The sequence below is a fragment of the Orcinus orca genome, chromosome 2, assembly GCF_937001465.1.
Source record: "Orcinus orca chromosome 2, mOrcOrc1.1, whole genome shotgun sequence".
Classification (NCBI taxonomy): domain Eukaryota; kingdom Metazoa; phylum Chordata; class Mammalia; order Artiodactyla; family Delphinidae; genus Orcinus; species Orcinus orca.
The window spans coordinates 60,812,726-60,834,983 of record NC_064560.1 but is presented as its reverse complement, the minus strand read 5'-3'; the positions used below and the strand labels follow the sequence as shown (position 1 = coordinate 60,834,983).

Sequence of the window (22,258 nt, the reverse complement as noted above, 5' to 3'; positions counted from 1 at the left end):
GTGGCCTCATATGTCACGTGGAAGGCTTTGGGCTGCAGATAACAGAAGGCCCAACTAAAAATAGCTTACACAACGAAACTGTTTTACGCCACCTAACAAGGAGTTCAGATGTTGGGCGGTTATGGGATTACACTCAGGATAGCGAGGACACAGGTTCTGTCCATCTTTCCACTCTGCCGCCCTCAGATGTTGGCAGCTCTCCCTCACGGTGGTCAGGTTGCTGAAACAGCACCAGGCATCCCTTTCTTGCCCAGCCATTCTGTAGGCAGAAAGCAGTCAGGTGTCTCTCTCGTGTCTCTATTTTCAGAGTGAGGAAAACCTTCCCAGAAACCCCTCTCCGCACCATCCCCCAGAGACCCCCTACATCCCATTGACCAGGGGTGTGTCGCGTGCTCATGACTAAACCAATCCCTGACACGGGGAAAGGAGTGACTGCGATTGGCTGGAACCCATCAAGCATCACCCCATGGGCTGGGAAGGGCCTGGGAAGCAGGTGAGAGGAGAACGGCTCCCCAGGCCCTTCACGGTGTGTTGGGGAGGAAACACACTGTGTCTGCCATGGCTCAGCTCCTCCTTTCATAGGTGGGGACTGGAGGGGGAGGGGGACTTTCTCAAGTCAGGTCACACAGGAGCTGGTGGCAGTCAGGGGTGAATGCAGTTCTGACTCTTGGGCAGGCTATTTCATCACAACCTGTTGGTCCTGGCCTAGGTGATCTTGAGTCTGGAACTAAAATTCTGATTCTCTGTGAAAACTTTTCTCTCTAGAGTCACCTTAAGTCCATGGCCAGCCTGGGACATAATTCTCCAGAGTTAACTCAAGCCCTTGAAGTCTGGCTCAGTAGGAGGCAGACAGGCTTCCCTGCCTTAATGAGAAGTTGCTATGGCTCAGTACTTAAAAGCTCTGAAGGCAGGCAGAGCAAGATCAGACCCCATCCCTGCCATCCCTGCCTTATCTGCTGTTTGTTGAGCCCAGCGGACTACCCCGGCAGCAGCTGGCAGTAACACCTTCTGCCAGTGAGACTGTTCATAACAGTCACCCCATCAATGATTACATCAATCCATGGCCAGCCAGCAAAATACAAAACACTCGAGATATCTCAGGCAAAGCAGTGTTGATGAGAGGAATTGGCTAAAAGGTGTTGGAAGAGCTGGAGACACAGAAGCATGACAAGGGTGTTTCCAAAGGGATCAGGAAGCTGCCAGGCCCCAGGAGGACACACACCTTGCTGCTGAGCTGCTAGAGGTGCCGCCCCTATGCTCACCGCCAGCTGCTGTTGCCACCAACCCAGCTGCAGCCACTGCCGTGATGCTGCCAGAGCCAGACTGGCTTTTCCCTTCCTCCTGCATTCTAACCTCTTCTGTGCCTCCATGGGCTGAACCCAACTAGAAACCAGCTGGTCAGAGGAGTGGGATGGAAAAGAAGGGACGGAGGTCCCGTTAGATCGTATGTGGGACAGAAACACGTGAGATGAAGGTCAACAGCATGGATCTCAGAGTCAGAGAGGCCTGGGTTGGTGTCCTTATTCTGTGACCTGGAGCAGGTCACCTCCCCTGTGTGAGTTGTAGTTTCCTCATCTATAAAATAGGAATGGTAATACTCATCTCAGAGTTCTTGTGAAGGCTCAAAAGGAAATGATCGTAAGGAGCTTCAGAAAAGTGGCCAACAGCTTAGAAGGGGCTAGTTCCTGAACCTACCCTGCTCCTGCCTCTCACTTCAGGGCCTTTGTACTCTGTGCTTTCTCTTACCTCTGCCTGGAATGTTCCTTCCTATATACTTTTTAATGTGATTACTTTGTAGCCCAGATAGGACATTTTTAATTGCAAGAGACCAAAATTTAGACCCAAAGAGGCTTAATCAAAAGCAGAAGTGGTTAAAGCCGAAAAGTCCCAGCATAGTTCGGACTTCAGGTGTGGCTTGATCAGGGGTTCAAGCAGTAACATCAACACACATTAACTCTGGATTGGATCATGTGCCTATCTCGAAATCAATTTCTGTGGCTGGGGATGTGGTACATACTAAACATTCCACCCAAATAATTTGAGTTGATACTAGGCGTGACTGTGGTTTCCCAGAGGAAAATTAGGTAGCTATAAGGATGAATGGGTGCTGGGCAGGAAAAACAGCTATCCATTCATATTTCAGCTCAGGGAAAACATCCTGGTGCTCACTCTCCTCTGTTCAAGGTTAAGTCATTTCCCACTGTGCTACACAATCAGAGCTCCTTGGACGTCACAGCATTCATCAGCTTATAATTATACTCTGATGGAGTTGAATGAAGGAGCCTGCCTTCCACCCCAGATTATGAGCTCCATTGATAGGCAGGGGCTATTTGGCCATCACTGTATCGTCAGTATCCAGCCCAGTGCCTACACTTGCTAGACGCTCAACAGAGTCTGTACATGAAGGGATGAATCTGGGACCCCGGTTATTATGAGGCCCAGCCTGCTACTGTGACTTTTTCCAGCTGCACTGCTTCTTAGGCTGGAGTCTTTCCCCTCCAAAGTCTTCTCTCCCCTGCAAGCAGGCTTGGGCACACTTACACAGGACACCCCTCCCGAGAGAAGAGAATGACAGTTTTCCCATGGGACCTGGGAGGCCTGAGACCCAGAACTCAGGGCGGGTGATTCAGGCCATCAGAAGCAACTTGATGAATCAGGAGAGAGGCCAGAGGAAAAAGGAGGGTTACTTTGGATCAAGAGCTTTAAGAGGAGTGATTCATGATCGTTGCGGCTGACATTTAAAAAGCCCCAAATACTTTTGGTAAACAGTGTGCTGCTTTGCATTTTGCCTCCCGTTTATCCTGGGACTGAAGCAGCCCACAGTCGCTCTGGGGTGTATCATATTTCACTTTCTGCTTCTCAAGCATCAGTGATGTTTCGCTCCTCAGTTTCCCGTATGTAAGTTACTATCGCCAAAACTTATTTTCATGGAAGTGCTTACACAGTAGAGACAGGTTGGGCTTTGGCGTCAGTTAGGGCACAGTGTGCACCCAGGTTCTGCCGTCTGCTCTCTGTGTGACCTAGGACAAGTTACTTAACCTCCCCGAGCCTCCATGTTCTCTCCAATAGCGAAAAGATGAGAACATCATCCTCTCAGGGCTTTGGGGATATTTAGACGGGGATGCTTCTTTGTAGTGCAAATTCCAGGTTTAACCAAAGCTGTGGCAGGTGGATGGAAGGGGTGGGAAGGAGCATGTGCGACAGGAGAGGGAGGAGAACGGGGAAGCCGCAGGGCTCTAGGGTCTCCCTGCTCTACCCAGGGGTGAGCGTGAGTCTGAGTCCCCTGTAGAAAATCTGTGAACTGATGCTGGAAGGGCTCTTTGCCCAGATATAAACTCTGCCAGACACAGGGCGCAAACAGCATGCCTTCAGGGCCTAGGAGACAAAGTGAGACACTGTGTGTGTGCGCACACGCGTGTGTATGAAGGTGTAGGGTGACCGGTCGGCCTGGTTTGCCTGGGATTGAGGGTTTCCCAGGGTGCAGGACTTTCAGTGTGAAAACCTGGAGAGGAGAGTCTTGGGCAACCTGAGACGCGGCTGGTGACCCTGTAAGTGTGTCTTTTCCCCGACTTGTGCCTGGAGCCCAGAGGAGCTTCAGCACCCTGAGGACTCCAGGGCCTCAGCTTTCACAGCCTCAGGAGTCGGTGCCAGGGCCCAGCTGTTAACATGGTGTGGGGTGCCAGCAAAAGAGAGAGAGTGGGGGGTGATCTCACTGCCTCACCCCAGACCCCCTCAGACACTCCCAGAAGCAACTGGCTGAAACGTTGCAGGAGGCTGGAGGCCTGCCTTAGTAGAGGGGGAAGAGCCAGTAAAATGTGGGTCATTACCACCATGGTGACCAAGGTGAGGTCTGGGGAAACATGGGTTCCATATAAGGGCCGAGCCAGAACCCGGCACTTAGTGTGATTTTTGTCATTATATTTTCTATTGGGCCATTGACAGTCTAGAGTACTACTTTTTACTTTTAATCTGGTCACTGTAGGGAAACGTTTCATGTTGATAACTCTTGAATTGATTTCTGAGTATCCTGAGTATAAAGCGACATTACTTGCCATTAATGATCAATTTTATCTCCAGTTCCAATATCTGTGCTCTAATTTCTAAGCCACATCTCATTGCACTTCTCAGACCATCTAGATAGCATTGGCTAATAGCAGCGCTGGTTGTTGCCTTTCGTTTTATTTCTGAATCCATTAATTATGCTCTAGTCAAGTGCTTCTTGGTCTTGGGGCACTCTTTAGAGTAGACCCGCTGAGTCCCAGCCCTGGGGAGTGTTCTAGTGCTTCACTATTAGATATCTTGAAAGCTCTTAGCTGGAAATAAATAGGCTTCATTGTATTAAAGAAGCATCTTCTGTTTTTAAGAGCCTTTGTAAAGGGTGGGTATTGGGTTATTAAAGACCTGCATCAGCTCTCGTTCTAAAAAACCTCAGTGTCTTCGTCTGTAAAATGGGGGCAGGGGTAGGGGAGCGGGAGGAGCAATAGTAACCACTTCATGGGGCCGTTTCGAGGAATACGTGAGCTCACACACGTGAAGCGCTTGTCACACAGGCTGGCCGGTGTCATCGCTGTCACAGGTCCCATCTCAGGGCTGTCTGGACACACTGCGCCCCTCCTCCAGGCCAGGAGACCCTGTGTTGCTCCCCTGCTCCTGCCCTGAAGGAGGGGCAGCCAACAGCGATCCTGGCCCCCAGAAACCAAGTGCTCTTTACAGGTGGAATTTGGCTGAGAGCCACAGGCTGGGCGGTTGGGAGGCTGGGTGGGTTGGGATGAGCCCCCAGGGAAAGAACAAGAGCCGGAGGACTTCATGGGTCCTGGCTGTGGCCCATCCAGCTGTGTGACCTTGGCGTGTCACTTGACCCCCTGTGACCTGCTTCTTGAGAAGGCCATTCCTGAGGAAACCTGAGGCCGGTCCCACCTACCCGGGAGGTGGAGTGAGGCCAGGGACGGAGCCAGGGCTGGGGCACTGGGTCCAGGGTAGAGGGAGGCATGGACTGTTGTTATTAAATAACAACATGACCTGCAGGGCAGACCCTGTGAATTTCCCCCAAGATACCAGATTCCTCCCCCGCACTGCCCCATGCTTGTCTCCCCCTGCACACACCTGGACGGTGTACTTTTCAGAGGAGGTAGGCAGAACTGGCCACAGAATTTGTGGGATCCAGTGCGACATGAAAATATGGGGCTCCTCATTCAGCACTTATTAAGAATTTTAAGATGGTCACAGCTGAGCATTAAACCGAGATTGGGACCCTTGTAAGCATGGGGCCCTGTGATGGGGGCCTGGGATTAGGGACATAACAAATTAGGAACTTGGGACAAGGAACTCCCTGTGGTGTGGAAAGCAACGGTGTTGCTGTGGGGCTGTGGAGGTAGAGACTAGGGCTCCCAAAGGCCATGCTCGCAGCATCACAGCAAACTGCATCTGGAGACTGAGGTGTCAGGACAGCGAGACGGTCCTAGTGGCATCTGGGTCCCTGTATTCTTCCCTTCTGGTATTCTTGGGAAATGAAGCAGTAAATACCTACCCTGGCTGAGCTAGTGGAGTTGGTCTCTGACCTTTACAAACAAATACAGCAGTGTTAGGAATTTGGGACTTTCTCCAGTAGGTGGGAGAGGATATGACCCCCTGGTGTGGTGGGCAAGTGTGGATGGAGCCAGGGAGCTGGCACTGGGGGCAGAGCTCCTTGTTGGGAGTGGAGGAGTCTGAGACGGCCGGAGCTAATAAGGTCATTTTGAGGAAGGGGGTCCACATTAGGTTGTCAATCCTGAGCTCCAGGAGAACCACGAGTACCAAGGTCTGGAGCCAAATAGAGGAGAGAAATGCAGGTGTACGTCTGAATTCTGGAGCGAGAGGACAGCATCTGGGGGCTTCTCTCTACTGTTCTCACCTATAGGAAGTGCTGCTCCCTCCTTACAGTTCTGGCCTAGGGGCGGATCATCCAGTCCCTCCCTTATCTGAGAAAGGCTGGAACGTTCAAACACTTTACTAAAGGCTTGGGAGTACAGACAGAAATAAAGATAAGGAGGCCAGGGGCCTGGAGAGGATGATCAACAGAGGCCTTGCATCTGGGGGTGGCTGGATCCCCCTTATCCAGGAGCAGAGGGCATGTCCAAAGAGCTCCCCCTTCTCAGTCCCTCAGCTCAGCCAGGCTCTATGTTTTCATTTCCCCTCATCCCTTCTGGAGCTGCGGTGGGCTGAGGGGTACATAACTTTTTCACCAAGCAATTCAACTTTTAGGAGTCCACCTTACAGAAAAAGATACATTCAAGGATGTTCACGGCAGCCCTGTTTGTGATATCCTAATAGCTGTGTGTGTGTGTGTGTGTGTGTGTGTGTGTGTATAATATTTAACATAGAAACAGGTCTGGAAGCATATGGTCCAAACTGTTAACAGTAGTTACCTCTACGGAAGGAAGGGAGTGGGGAAGGAAGAGAGACTCTCCTTTGCCTCTGCACACTTTATATACTTCTGCTAAGTTTGATTTTTTTTTTTTACTATTTTTCTAGCACGTATTAATGTGTAAATTATAAAATGTGTAATTTTAAAACAATTTTAAAATTCCATTGTAGAAATCTAGGGCAGGACAGGAATAAACACGCAGACGTAGAGAATGGACTTGAGGACACGGAGAGGGGAAAGGGTAAGCTGGGACGAAGTGAGAGGATAGAATTGACATATATACACTACCAAATGTAAAATAGATAGCTAGTGGGAAGCATCTGCATCGAACGGGGAGATCAGCTCGGTGCTTTGTGATCACTTAGAAGGGTGCGATAGTGAGGGTGGGAGGGAGACGCAAGTGGGAGGGGATATGGGGATATATGTATATATACAGCTGATTCACTTTGTTATACAGCAGAAACTAACCAACATTGTAAAGCAATTATACTCCAATAAAGACATTAAAAAAATTACATTGTACAAAATTTTGAAAGCTAGAGAAATGAACCTGGTGAAGTCTGATGCCACAGATTTGTAGGGGTATTGAACCTCGGGGTCATTTCATTTCCTCCAGCAGTTGCTGGCAGTCTGTGCGGAGACCTGGAGGAAGGTGGTGTTGAAAGGACCCAGGAGAAGGTGGGAGCTAAGATGCAGGCGCTCAGTAATTATTCTAGGCACCTGATGTCAGTTAGCCCATTTAATCCCTGAGAGGTAGATACCCTTAATCCCAGATTTACAGTAGAGGAAAGCAGCTTGGAGAGGGGATGTATGGCAGGGTTGGGGTTCACACCTCAGGGTACAGGATCTCTCCCACTTGTGGCTGCTTCAAGTCCAGTTCAATGGGGAAGGCGAGGAGAGGAGTAGAAAACTGAGTGCCAATAGCAGTCTTTGAACGCTGACTCCTGGGTGGAGGAGGAAATAAAGCCAGGAGGGAGCATCGGTTGTAAAAAGGGTCAGCTTAAGTGTAAGAGGTGTGGAAACGGAGTCGGTTTGGGTTTTAGATAGAATAAAGCTGTGTGGGACCCTGCATCTTCATGTCTCTCATGAACTGGTGAAGCGGCCATGAGGACTGAGGAGTCTCCTGGGAATGGCCTGTGCTAGTGGGTGGGTGGGGGCCCAGGCTGGCCTCTGTCCCTTGGGTGACTTCTTTCCCGGCCCCACTGACTTCATGCCTGAGACCTCAGAGTAAGAACTGCTCGAGGGGACTTCCCTGGCGATCCAGTGGTTGAGACTTCGCCTTCCAGTGAAGGGCTATGTGGGTGGGGTGGGGTGGAGTGCTGGTTGGATCCCTGGTTGGGGAGCTGGGATCCACTTGCCTCCGGCGAAGGAGCCAAAACACAAAACAGGAGCAATATTGTAACAAATACAATAAAGACTTTAAAAATGGTCCACAATAAAAAAAACAAAAACCAAACTGGGGGCTTCCCAGGTGGCGCAGTGGTTGAGAGTCCGCCTGCCGATGCAGGGGACACGGGTTCGTGCCCCGGTCTGGGAAGATCCCACATGCCGCGGAGTGGCTGTGCCCGTGAGCCATGGCCGCTGAGCCTGCGCATCCGGAGCCTGTGCTCTGCAACGGGAGAGGCCACAACAGTGAGAGGCCCGCGTACTGCAAAAAAAAAAAAAAAACAAAAAAAAACCCACCAAATTGAAGTTGACCTTCAACTACAATTCTGAGCCTGGTGGGCGTCAAGCACCTCTGCTTGGGGGAATGGATTGGGGGGGTGGTGGAGGAGTATGTTCTCCTGCGTGCCATGGAACTTCCGGGTACCCACATGGCTGGGGGTGCCTCTCCTGCAGCAGGAGTGGGATGGTTCGTGAGCCCCCTACATACCGCACGGGCTGGGATTCTTCATAGGGGATCAGGAGTCCTGGGTGAGCCAGTGGGTGGCCCATGCCAGTGAGGTTTGGGTTAGTTCTGTCATTGTGACCCCTTTTGTGTCCCCTGTCACTGAGGTCTGGGGAAACCGGGTAGAGAAGTGTTCAGGGACCTCAAGGTGCAGATTATGGCCAGGGAAGGAGGGGTGGGGTGGAACTGATGTTAGGCAGTTGAAGCTGAGATGGGGGGTGGCAGGGAGAGACTGTGACTTCCTGGAGTGTCCCAGGCTGAGTTCCAGAGTATGGATGAAAGTGAGTGGGCGGTTGTTCCTTGTGACCCCAGAAGTGGGCAGAGGACTCCTGCCGTTGCTGTCTGCTCCTGCTTTGTTCTTAGCCTTAGCTTTCTAAGTCTAGAGTCTCCAGATTGCAGAGCTGGAAATCAGTTAACGCTGCCATCCAATAGGTCTCTGGCAACAGAGAGGGCAAGAGTCCAGCTCAGGACAGCAAAGGGCAGCGCAGGAGGCCAGCGAGGCGGGGCTGGGGATAAGGGTCCCCACCCCGAATTAGAGCAGGGCTCAAGGATTTCCAAGGTGAGCCCAGGAAACCGAGGTCCTACCTGCGAAGGGGAGCCCAGAGGGCAGCCTGAAGCCCCTGGAGGAGGCAAGGTCAGTGCGGGGAGTCATCAAGGCCTGGCTTCTCAGTGAGGTGGGGAGAGGAGGACAGAGGGAGTGAGATAGACTTTCAAGCACTCTGTCGGTTCAAAGCGTTTTCTTCAGCAATTACTGTTTATTTAGAAGAGTGCAGATTCTGCCTGGAAAAATTACGTTCAAAACCCAGCAAAACAGAGGCAGAAAACACTACAATTGATGGTAAATTTCTTTTTCTGTGTCTTTCAAGACATCTTCTTTGAGCCGCTGGTACTTTTATAAGGCGTGGAGGCACACATAAGATTGCTAAATGTGCTTATGCTAAATGTGCTTAAACTTGATAGTGTAAGTCAGGTGCCAGTGGTTTGGGCCCGCTCGGGCTAGTAAAGAGGGCCAATAGCACAAAACTGCCCTCGGGTTACCCGGCCTTTGAGCTCTGCCGCCCTCAGGAAACTGCCCGGTGCGCACCTCCGGCCCGGAATATCCCGGCTCGAGGGGCGCCAGGGCTGTGGACCTTAGGCTCGTCTTGAAGCCCGAGTCACCGCAGGGAACCCGCCTCCTGAGCCCGTCTGGCAGTCTCAGCGCTGCAACAGGGACTCCAGCCTGGAGCACGCGTCCGGGTCTTTACAGTAGCCGGGCTGGAGGCGGGAGCCCTGGCACCTCAGGGTCTTGCCAGGGCCGCGCTAGGAAAGGTGTGGACGGCGGGAGAGGAAAGGGACCCGTCGCGTCGGGGTCTCGGCTGACCGGGAGCCGCAGGGAGGGCGGGAGAAAGGGCGGGTCCGAGGTGGGCTGCTCCGGGGTCCTTGATGGACGCCCAGGAGTGCCACCCTCTAGCTGATCGTGGGAGGAGACCCAGGCACAGAGAGGCTAAGTGATTCGCTCAAAGTCACACAGCGAGCCGCTGGCGATATGTGTGGGATATAGTTCTGCCAACGCGTGTCGCGTCATCACAGGCCGCGCCCGGCACGGCGGACGCCTGGTTCTGCTCCCGCAAGCAAGGAGCCTTTGGGGCCTTGGGCGCCCCGTCCTTTGGTTAAGAGGAGAGTGGGACGGCGTCCCCAGCTTGCCCCTAAATGTAGCTTCTTAGCATCCCAGCATCACAGCCTCCCGGTCGCCTGTGTAGGTGGGCATGGTGCTCCAGGTCTTGGCGCCAGAGGGAACGCACAAGGACTGCGGCCCCCGACAATGACGCCCGGACCCCATCTGCCTGGCACCACCGGAAACAGAGGTCCTTCCACCGGCCTCTTTAATAGCTCAGAGATAGTGACCGTTATCTCTACTTATCTATTAGTCATGCAGCTGCTAAGTTACAAGCCGGAGCCGGTTTTCGAACCCATTGGTGTGGGTTTTGGTGGCCGCAGGCCCGAGATCAGAGCCCACCGGCTCGGGGTGGCTGTGTGTGGCCTTGGGCAAGTCTTTCTCCCCGCAGCCAGGCAGCGCCCCTCCCGTTGTGGCCGCGCGCCTGCTCAGTGGCGGGAGGGGCCCGGGAGGAGGCAGCGGGCGCCCCAGCTGCTTTGCATTGACGCCAGCACCCGCTGGAGGTCACAGCTGGGGGCTGGGCGCGGCGTGCTGCCGGGAAGACCCGGCCCGGCAAACGGAGCCGGAGCCGCTCCGTCCGCAGCTCCCGGGTGAGCGCCGCCGCTTCAGTGCTTCTCGACGGCACGGCTTCAGATCCGACTGGAGCCGAGGTCTCTCCTTCCCTACCCGGGCGGACGCTGCCTCGTTGCCCCAACCGGCTTCCTTTGGCCCCTACCCCTCAACGGCGAGAGATCTAGGCTAGCTTTCTCCGCCACCAGCCCTGACACCAGGAGCATTTATTCGCGGGGCGGCAGGCGGAGCGGCGTGGGTGCCCGAGCCTCGAGAGTCGGCTGCTAAAGCGCCGCGGAGCGGGAACGGGCCGTGAGCGGGCGCAGCAGGGATCTCACCTCCCTCGGGGGAGTCGCCTACACTCGGGTCGGGAGAGCTCAAATCTCCTCCCCCGAAATTCCCCGGAAGCGCGGCTCGGCAGAGGCGAGCGCGGCGATGTGAGGGAGGAGGCTAAGGGCTCCCGCTTCAGGAAGGGCATGTTCGGAGGGGCGGCCGCGGTGCGCTGCCCGCCCCACCGCCCCCACCCCACCGCCGCAGCTGCTGCTCCCGCACCGCGATAAAAGGGGCGGCCGCACTTCCTGGCGCGAGACCCGCGCTCGCCGCCTCCCGCCCAGGCGGCGATGACAGGGCGCTCGCGGCAGCCGCGAGGCACCGGGCCGGCAATTTACTGACCGTTTCGCGGCTACCCGCCAGCGTGTCGGCGCCGCCGCCTCCAGCATGGGCTGTGCCCAGAGCATCCACGCTTCCGAGAGCCGGGTTGTGTACCACGGCGGCAACGAGGCCGAGGACGCGCCGGGCCCCGCGGCGCCGCCGTTGCAGCCCGGCGGGCCGCGCCTCCCACCCGGCCAGACGACGGCTGCCTCGGCCCGGTCCTGTGGCTCCAGCCTCGTGGAGTCCGAGCTAAGCATCGGCAGCGGCAGCAGCATCGGCAGCGCGGTAAGGGGTGCCGGGAGGGCGGGTGCTCCGAGGCTGCGGTCTGCGGTGAAATTCGGGCCCTGCGTTGAGGCAGCTTTCCCACAGGGATTGGTGGGGCTCCCTCCTGGGCCGCGGTGCCCTGTCGCCTGGCTTTGGATGACTTTGACGGACGCCAGCGCGCCGTCTTACCAGGGCAGCGACCGGAGGCGTACCAACCCTAGTCCTGGGCACCGTGCTTAGTAGAGTTGTGCTTAAGACGCTTTCCGAGCCGCGGCTTCGGTTCCTGGGACACATCCGACCCGACGTGTCGAGCAGGAGGGACCTCTGTGAACTTGACCCAGGCGGTTGCATCCATTACCTCCCAAACAGAGGAACCCCCCCCCCTCCCCGCCCCAGGATATTCTGGCGCGACCCTGAACGTTAAGTCAGTGTGAACTTTGTTCCTTTGGTTCTCGTGGTGGAAAGGGAAGGTCGGCTAGCACTGTGAAGCCGGGGTACTGGACCCTACCACCGTGTTGCGTTTTCCCTCTGTCAGCTTTGCACAAGCATGCAGTTGCAGTTTTCCATTTTCTTTGGGACTATTAAAATGTAATCTGGAACATCAGCTTTGCTTCATTGCACATGTATTTGAGGTTCACTTTCATTAGCATGCATGTTGTACCTGAAGCATATGTAATTAGAAAATAGTATCAGAAACGCGATTTTTGAAGCATTCAGCAGAACAAAGTTAATTTTTTATTAAGCATTCTTACTGGGACAGTTTGTGAAGTAAGCCTTTCTTCTTCCTCCCCTGGAAAATTACCCCAAGCAACTAGGAGGGGGAAGAAAAACCCAGAAATGAAAACTCTGTCTTTGAAGAAATTAGGAGATGTCTGAAACCCCAAACCAGAAAATAAGTGGAAAGGGTTTTTGAAAGATTGGACCAGGAGTATGAGAGGAAGTAGACAGAAGACACTTGCAGCTGCAGAACTTAGGAAAAGAAAACTCAAGTAGCAAATAGTACTTTCTAAGGTGAGGGATGCACCCTGGGGTTCAAAACCAAAATGTTTAGTTTGAAATGGTGGAAATGAGTGCACAGGCTGGTGGCAGAAGCTTCACCGGGTGCAGTTTGATACCAAGATGCAGAGGAGCATGGACTGAAGGAGGACTTATCTCAAGTAACATTTGTGGGGAGCAGGCTGAGCTGTGACAACAGGAAGGAGAGGACTCTGTGCTGTGAACAGCCCTCACAGCTGCCTGTCTCTTTGGAGAGAGAGAGAAGCTCAGGAATACCCGTCCCCATTCTGTGTGTCCACGTATACCATCCCGCCAGAAAAAGAAAGAACACTCCCGTTCCTCTGAACATGGCTCTGGCTCTTCTCCCAAGTGAGTCTTCTTCAAATAACTGGTCTAGAATAAACCACCTTCAAAAATGAGTAATCAAAAATGGACCAGTTCAGGATCTAGTCAAACATAATTACTTAAAAGAAGATGAAGAAACATGAAAAAACAGAAAGATGATGATGACCAGCACTCACTAGAAAAACACTGGCACAGAACAAGTGAAATTATGATGAAATATTTCACAAATTAAAGAAAAATGTCAGTTTACTGCTGTAAAGAGCTGGAGCACAAATCGGAAGTACAGGAGCTCAGGGAAGAAGTGGCAAGTCAGTAGGCAAAAAAACCTAAGTTCAAGAAAGAAAGTGAAGGGAAAAATAAAACCCATCAAAGAAATGAAGGCAAGTTAAAAGTTAACCAAGACAGGGCTTCCCTGGTGGCGCAGTGGTTGAGAGTCTGCCTGCCAATGCAGGGGACACGGGTTCGTGCCCCGGTCCGGCAAGATCCCACATGCAGCGGAGCGGCTGGGCCTGTGAGCCATGGCCGCTGAGCCTGCGCGTCTGGAGCCTGTGCTCCGCAACGGGAGAGGCCACGATAGTGAGAAGCCCGCGTACTGCAAAAAAAAAAAAAAAAATGTTAACCAAGATAGTGTATAGAAAACAGAAAAGGAGTGAGCAAAGTGAAAACAGAAATAGTTTAGACTTATGAATGAAAAGTACAAAAATTCCCTGAAGAAGGAAACAAATAATAGACAAAATAAAAATTTAAAGGTTTCCAGAAAGGAGAACTTGAATCTACAGTTTGAAAGGGCGCACTGTATACCCAGGAAAAATTAACATAGAACCGTCAGCATTGCAGTGTATCCCAGTAAAGTTATTGGACTTAAATTAAAGAATTTAATTTAATTTAATTCTTTAAATAATTAAAGAATTATTTGGACGGCCAGGCCAAAAGATCAACTAACTTATAAAAGGGGAAAATTTGGCTGTTCCTTATCATCAATCAACATGGGAGAAGACTGACAAAATCCTTAAGAAGAGTAAGATTGACCCAAGGATTTTATATTCATTGAAATTGTATTTTTTTAAAAAACAAGTTTTGGGCTTCCCTGATGGCGCAGTGGTTGAGAGTTCGCCTGCCGATGCAGGGGACACGGGTTCGTGCCCCAGTCTGGGAGGATCCCACATGCCAGGGAGCAGCTGGGCCCGTGAGCCACGGCCGCTGAGCCTGCGCATCCGGAGCCTGTGCTCCGCAATGGGAGAGGCCACAACAGTGAGAGACCCGCGTACCGCAAAAAAACCCCACAAAAAAACAAACAACAAAAAAACCCAAGTTTTTAAATATAAGATCTTGAGAAAAAATATCCCCATGAACTCTTCTTGAGGAATCTAGTGAAAGACAAACTTCAGTCCACCAAGCGGTAACTGGAAAAACTCCAGCAAAAGAACCGTTAAAAGCATTGATCAAGTCTGTTTACCTGTAGATTAAAACAAATTTGGAGATTAGTGCAATAGAACAGAATGTGACAGTTGTATGACCTGACAATATGAAATTATCTAACCGAATTTGAGAGGAGAAGAGGAAAGAAGATGGTAGTAAATTTAGAATATTCTTTCCTCATCTTTAATAGGTAGGGTTCAAAGGGTATCGTTTAAAGCTAACAGACAAACTACTGGAGGTTTAGGTATATTTAAGAGTACAAAGTTAAACAGGATGTAGTATGATGGACTAAAATAGGACAGTGGAGGGATGGTGCAAGAGAAGAAAATACCTTAATTTTATTATTTCTCATGGGGGATTAAATAGATACTGTCTAAAGAAATAAAGGCTTTCAGATATTAAAAAAGTAACCAATAGATTAAAAAATAAACCATCTGAAATATCAAAATATACACACAAAGGAAAATGAACAGTCTCTACAAAGGATAACAAAAATAATTGATAGAACTAAGGCCACTATCTGTCATATCAGTAAATATAAATGGAAATTGGAGGTCATCAGCTTGGTCATCAGGAAGTCGAATCACATACTCCACTAATATGGTTCCCTAACAGAAGAGGCACTGCAGTGGGAGGGACACAGCAGGACACTCCAGAGAAACCACAAAAATGCTCCCTCCATAAGAGGAAAAGCTTTAAAAATCCATCAGGCTCCTAGAGTGAGAAATCGTCTAATAGAACCAGTCGCATGAGACCTTCTCCCTGGTCCTTTCTTATGCTCCCTGCCGCAGAAACAGCAGCTGGCAGGTAGGGGAGGAAGTGAGGGGGAGAGAAGCAGCACCTGCTTCTCCAAAGGCGTGCTGCCCCGCAACTGGCCCTGCTGGTGGAGAGAGAATCTTCTTCAGATGAAAACTGAAGTGCTGTTAAGCTACTGGACTGATCGTTTTCTTTTTAAAGTACCTAAACTCTTTTTGAAAGTTAATGCAGTTAATGCATAACTCATCAGTGTACAACTCGATGAATTCTTGTACATGTAACTAGCATCCAGACCAAGAAGTAGAATATTCCAGGAACCTATAAGTCTTCCTGATACTCTCTTTCAGTCACCTACTAGGCTACCCCCACCCCCGCCAAAATATGCTGTAGATTAGTTTTGCCTGATTTGAACTTTATGTAAATGAAGTAGACTGATCACTTTTAATTACTAAATTGAGGCTGTATTTGTGACTTAATGAGTGTACGGGGTTGAATAGTGTCCTCTCAAAATTAATGTCCACTGGAACCTCAGAATGTGACTTATTTGGAAATAGTCTTTGCAGATGTAATTAGTTAAGACAAGGTCATACTGGATTAGGCTGGGCCCTAAGTCCAGTGACTGTTGTCCTTATAAGAAGTTCATGCCATGGCAGAGGCAGAGATGGGAGTGATGCAGCTACAAGCCAAGGAAAGCCAAGTATTCCCGGCAACCACCAGAAGCTGGGAGACAGGCGTGAAATAGCTTCTCCCTCAGATCCTACAGAAGGAAGCACCCCTGCCTACACCTTGATTTTGAACTTCTGGCCTCCTGAACTGTGAGAGAATAGGTTTCTATTGTTTTAAACCACCTAGTTTGTGGTAATTTGTTACAACAGCCTTAGGAAACTAATAAAATGCAACTCTAGGACTGAGTATTAAGAAAGAGAGGGCAGAAAATTTATGAGACTTGTCCTCATTTTAGGAGTGGAGGAAGCACTACTTCCATTAAACAGGTTTAAAGCCGGAAAATGACTTAAAGACCCTTTTGTTTACCCTGCAAGAGCTTTGCATATTCAACGTACCAATTATAGAAGCAAACTATTGGCTCACTGGAATATCAGACTCTCAAATGTTCACCTTCCAGAAGGGCAGTGGAGATAAGACTTTCCCCAGATTTATTTCATGCATTGCATTCACTACCAGGCTCTTTATTCTGAGTCCCATGTTCCCAAGCACATTCACCTCTGGAAGTGGGTTCTGTGAGAAGTTCTTCAGGGATTCCTGATGGGGCCCTGTCCTCAGACCCACCACAGGTCACAAGCCCGCAAGTTCACATGCCCTCTCTGCCATGCAGTACATAAAGCTAATCCAAGTTAAAAGGTCGTAAAAACAAAACCACGTATTCAAACTTTTTGTTCTCTCCTGTTAAAAGTCTTTCTTCAAACCACCTGTGGTATGGTGGGTTAAGCCAGCCCCATGGACCTGTCCCACAGTGTCATTCTCTTGAAAAGTCTTCAGTGTGCTAGGAATCTGTATGTTTCCTCAAGTCCTCAGCTACCTGTTTACTGAAAACTATTTAGGAAAAAGTAACATATAATAGGTGAAACTAGCTACTTACAGAAGTCATCTGCCCTAATTTCATTTCTGAGGATAATTCATGAATATAGCTTCATGTTTTAGATTTATTCCTTATCACTGCCATGTATGTTTGTTACGTTATCTAATACTTTCTCTAATAACTCTTTTAAAAATAATTAATTTTTTTGGCTGCTTTGGGTCTTCGTTGCTGCACGTGGCTTTCCTCTAGTTGCAGTGAGCTGGGGCTACTCTTCCTTGCGGTGCACAGGCTTCTCATTGCGGTGGCCTCTCTTGTTGAAGAGCATAGGCTCTAGGTGTGTGGGCTTCAGTAGTTGTGGCAAGTGGGCTCAGTAGTTGTGGCTCATGGGCTCTAGAACGCAGGTTCAGTAGTTGTGGCGCATGGGCTTAGTTGCTCTGCAGCATGTGGTTTCTTCCTGGACCAGGGCTCGAACCTGTGACTCCTGCATTGGCAGGCAGATTCTTAACCACTGTACCACCAGAGAAGCCCTCTAATAACTCTTTTTACTGGAAAAATTTTAAGTCAGCATGATAAAATTAAAGTTTCATTTAGCTTGATACATAAAGATATTTTGAGTATATATAGATATACATTCAAAATTTATTATTAATCTCCAAAATAGTTTTGCTGTTATTTGTTATTGGTCTTACAAATTTTTCTACAAAATCACGTGGTCACATCCTAACCTTTTTTTTTTTTTTTGGGCCGTACGCCGGCCTCTCACTGTTGCGGCATCTCCCATTGCGGAGCACAGGCTCTGGACGCGCAGGCTCAGCGGCCATGGCTTACGGGCCCAGCCGCTCCGCGGCATGTGGGATCCTCCCGGGCCGGGGCACGAACCCGTGTCCCCTGCATCGGCAGGCGGACTCTCAACCACTGCGCCACCAGGGAAGCCCACATCCTAACATTTTTATATGAGAATTGTGCCTTTGAATGAACTAGAGAAGGCTTACTTCCAGTTTTTTGTATATCATGCTTTCTTTTGAGATTCAATTACGTGTGCTCAAAACCAGTGCTGTTTTTCACTTATTATATGTTATAATTTAATGGCAAACAATTTTTCAAAAAGAGGTCAGGCACTTTCTATGATATCTAAACAAAATGTTGACAATAGCAGTTGACCTGGGGAGCCAAAATACCCAGAGTAGCAACAAGATAAGAATCTAATCAAGCAGAACTTCTCTTGAGTATTTGGCTAATTGAGAAGACACTCAACTGTAACAAAATTAAAGATTGGATCATTTCTTTGGAGACCTTTGAGAGAGAGGTAGAATAGCCATTCAGCTGGAAAGATCTCACAGTGAAATTGGAAAGAGAACAGAATGATATAATATAAGCCTATCAGGAAACCTAGGCAATCTTGATTTTACTCTAACAGCTGGGATTTATTCTTTTCTTTTTTTCCTTAGGTATTTCCTTTAGGAACATTTATTATGAAAACATGGGGAAATGTTGGGGATTATAGTTATTTAGTAATTGAATTCAGAATTCAGTAATTCATTCAGCAGTTACTGAGCACTGTACTTTCCTAGGTTCCAGTTTTATGAAAGTGAATAGAACTCAGAAGCCAGTCTGGTAGGTGGGGAGACAAGTGCATATAATCCCACTGTGATGAAGATAAACCCAGGATGCCTTGGAAACACATAGGTGTGGCAGCTCATCCAGATAAGGGTTGGGGCCAGAGGCATAGGTAGGGTTTCCCCATGATTGGGTTTAGAAAGATGAGGAGGAATTAGAGGAGAAGAGGAAGAAAGCAGGAGTGTGCCACACTGAATGAGTGACGTGGCCACGGCAAGCGACGTGGGCTTTCAAGGAGTTCTAAGTGGTTGGGGCAGCTGAAGCTTAGGCTTCAAGCACTACAGGAGCCTTGAATGCTATATCAGAGTGTCCAGGCTTTATGTAGGGCAATGTGGAGCCCCTGAAGGATTTTACATGTACTATATTTATGGGTCATATATTTCCCTCCTTTTGAAACGTAACATTCTGATGTTTTTCTGCTTTGGATTAAATGCATTCCTCACCCCCTCCCAACACCGACAGTATACAGTTTATCTATTAAATTCAGGTAGTGATGACAGAAGGAAGATAGAACTGACTTTTTTGTCTTGCTGTTCACACCGTTAGTACAAGAGACTGTTTAAGTGTAATAGATATGAAATGAGCAGAAAGATATTTTGAAATGTTCTGTGTTAGTTCTTTATGTATTTTTGTACATCCTGTAAAAATGTCATTCCCTATATGTTTTCAGGCACTTGTGAAACTTTAGGGGTATGAATTCCTTTTTAGGACTTGTGTGGATGTATTCTCATTATTAATTATTACTGAAGTGAAGAGGAAATGATATCAGCAGATGTGTGGAGCTTTTATTCGCACTGAATACACTATTCATTTAGACAAAAGGATCATTTCTCAATTCAAATCGGAATATTCTAATTTAAGGCCTAAATCAGTTGTGTCATAATCTCTATGGAAACAAAGCTTTCTACTGTGTAGTAATTGCATAAATAACTCATTTCCCCTGGTAGATACACAAATTGTAGATGCATATGCTTCTTTTTCCATTCTGTCAAGAACTCCCTTAAAATAGAAGAGACTTTAGCCAATGACATTTGTTTATATGTTTTATATATAACTTTAAACTTTATATAAAGTTTAAAATAACTGTTCAGATTTCCTGCTTACATGGATTTTTGTAAAATTGTTAAGACTTAAAAATTGTTGATGAGCTCACTTTCTTTTCCTGGTTGAAATTCTGACGCAGAGGATTGAATTATCCTTCTTAGTTCTTAGCGTATTAACATCATCTGCCTGTGCAAGGCTCTCTCCAGTTGGGTTGTCTAGTTTTGTCTCACTGATCTTCAGGCATTCATTATATATTATGGGTATGAGTCCTTTGTCGGTTATATGTTTTGCAAATACGTTCTCCCATTCTGTGACTTACCTTTTTAGTCCCTGACTGGGGTCTTTTGATGAACAAAATTCTTAATTTAAAAATCTAGTTTATCAATCTTTTCCTTAATGGTTATTGCTTTTTGTGTTTAAAAATCCTTGCCTACTTCCCAAGATTCCTCTCTTTTTTTGTTGTTTGGTTTATTTATATCTGGTTCTCCACTCCCTCCGTGCCCACCATTCTAATGTGTTTAATGTATGTCATTTTGTTTTTATGTGTTCTTATAAAGTATGTACTGTTAATGTGCTTATGTATTTTGATTTATGTAAGTGGTATTGTATTACAGATCCCATTCTGTTTTCTTTTTTCACTTAGCATATGCTTTTAAGATCTACCATATTGGAATTCCCTGGTGGTCCAGTGGTTAGGACTCTGAGCTTCCACTGTAGGGGGCACGGGTTCAATCCCTGGCTGGGGAGTTAAGACCCCGCATGCCACATGGTGTGGCCAAAAAAAAAGAAAAAAGAAAGAAAAGAAAAGATCTACTATATTACTGTCCCCCAGTTAGACATACCCATATTGCTTGCAATTCCTTGCCACCACTACGCATAACCCTGGACAGGCATCTTTGCTCATGTCCCCTTAAAGATCTATGTGAATAGACCCAAAATTCTCACTTCTGGGACATAGGGTATGCATAGGCAGTTTTGGCGTAACCTTAGTGATTGGTTCCTGAACATCACATACTCTAAGTGAAAATTTCAACTAGGAGTCATTTCTTACTGTTTTGAATGGGAAAAATTACAATTCATTATAAGTCAACTCAAAACCCTGAACTTATTTCCTAAAGCATAACTGTAACTTACTAAACCACTGTACATGAATAAGTCTAGCATATTAGAATGTAAAATGCTTAAAATAACACTTTTTAATCACCAATAGTTATTAACAAGTGGTTGCTCTGAATGCGCTAATAAGGTCAATTTGCCTGCCCCCCTTCCCCTCCCCCCCATAACCTGTCAAAGGAAGCAGAGAGCGGTCTCAGGGAGGATGGTGCTGGGATGCTCTCTGCACCAGTTTCAGAGATGACATTCCCTTTGACACTCCCTGCTTTCCAGCACTCTTATACAGTTATGACTACTATGATCTAACAAGTATATTCGGACTGTAAATTGAGACTTCCTGCACATAATTTTGTTCAAAATGTATTAGACTTCTGGTTTCCAGTTCTGTACATAAGGAGCTTGGAAGTCAACACTCTGTCCTAACAACAATTAAAGCTGAACAGACTGAAAAGTTAACAACTGTTCTTAAATCCATAATAGAGGGGAAGGCACAGGGTAAACTGTTGCCCCCGAGATTGGATAGCTAGGCAAATACAGGGAGTCACTGCTTACCAGAGACTCATGCAGAGAAACCTCCACACCAAACAGTGCCAGGTAGGAAAACCTGAACTGTGACTAGTGAATTGCTGGCAGCTCAGTGCAGGTAACTCAGAGTTAAAATCTCCAGGGGAACCGTGGCATGGCGGCCCCCACGACATTGTGAGATTTATCTGCAGGAGCTTGAGCAGATTCCCACAGTAAATAGCAGAAAAAAATGTTATCTACAAGAAATCCACTTTAAATATAAAAGCGCATATACATTAAAAGTAAAGTGGATAGAGAAAGATGTACCACGCTAACACTAATCAAAAGCAAGCAGACTAGCTACATTAATTTCAGACAGGGCGGACATCAAAGTAAGGAAAGTTATCAGGGATAAAGAAGGGTACTACATATGACAAAGAGGTCAGCTCTCCAAGAAGTCACAACAATTCTTGATGTATATGCACCCAACAACAGAGCATCAAACTGCATCAGGCAAAAACCATTAGAACTGCAAGGAGAGATAGTGGATTCTTCTATCACAGTAGGAAACTTCAGCACCCCATTTCAGAAATGGACAAATCCAGCAGGCAAAACTATGGAACGACATAGTTGAACTCGACAGTACCATCAGTTAACTGGATAAAATTGACATCTATTGACTACTTTATCCAGCAACAGCGGAATGTACATTTTTCTTAAGCTCATATGGAACCCTCACTAAGATAGACCACATTCTGGGCCACAACACCTTAACAAATTTAAAAGAATAGAAGTCATACAATGTCTGTCCTCAGACCACAATGGAATTAAACTAGAAATCAATAACATAAAGGTAACTGGAAAATCCCAAAATATGTGGAGATTAAACAGTACACTTCTAAATAACACATGGGTCAAACAAGAAATCTCAAGAGAAATTTTAAAATATTTTGAACTAAATGAAAATGATACAATTTATCAAGATTTGTGGGATGCAGCAAAAGCAGTGCTTAGAGAAGAATTTGTGGCATTGAATACATATATTGGAAAAGAGGAAAGATCTAAAATCAGTAATCTAAGTTTTCACTTTAGAAAACTTAGGGAAAAGGAAGAGCAAATTAAATCCAAAGTAAGCAGAAGAAAAGAAATAATAAGAATTAGAGCAGAAATCAATGAAATTGAAAACAGGAAATCAGTAGAGAAAATCCTTGAAACCAAAAGCTGGTTCTTTGAAAAGATCAATAAAATCTATAAGCCTCTATAGAAGGCTAACTAAAAAAGAAGACACAAATGATTAATATCAGAAATGAAGGAGTAGACTTCACTGCAGAGCCCACGGAAACTGAAAGGTTAGTAAAAGAATACTGTGAACCAGCTCTGTGCCCACACATTTGATTACATAGATGAAATGGACAAATTCCTTCAAAGACGCTATCTGCCAAAACTCACGTGAGAAGGAATAGATCTGAATAGACCTATATCTATTGAAGAAATTGAGTCAGTAGTTAATAACCTTCC

The 22,258-nt window shown here is 47.7% G+C and overlaps 1 protein-coding gene across 2 annotated transcripts in view; it reads left to right on the top strand.

The window, feature by feature from the left end:
- PDE8A (phosphodiesterase 8A) overlaps nucleotides 1–22,258 on the top strand; it is a 137,258-nt gene that overhangs the window by 32,235 nt on the left and 82,765 nt on the right. The window contains exon 1 of one of the 2 annotated variants that reach the window (XM_012536183.3): nucleotides 10,480–11,430. The exons of the other annotated variant lie outside the window; for it this stretch is intronic. Within the exon in view, the coding sequence (XP_012391637.2) occupies nucleotides 11,212–11,430 (219 nt within the window). The 5' untranslated portion in view covers nucleotides 10,480–11,211. Of the gene's footprint in view, nucleotides 1–10,479; nucleotides 11,431–22,258 lie in introns of those variants that run through there. 2 annotated transcript variants of the gene reach the window in all.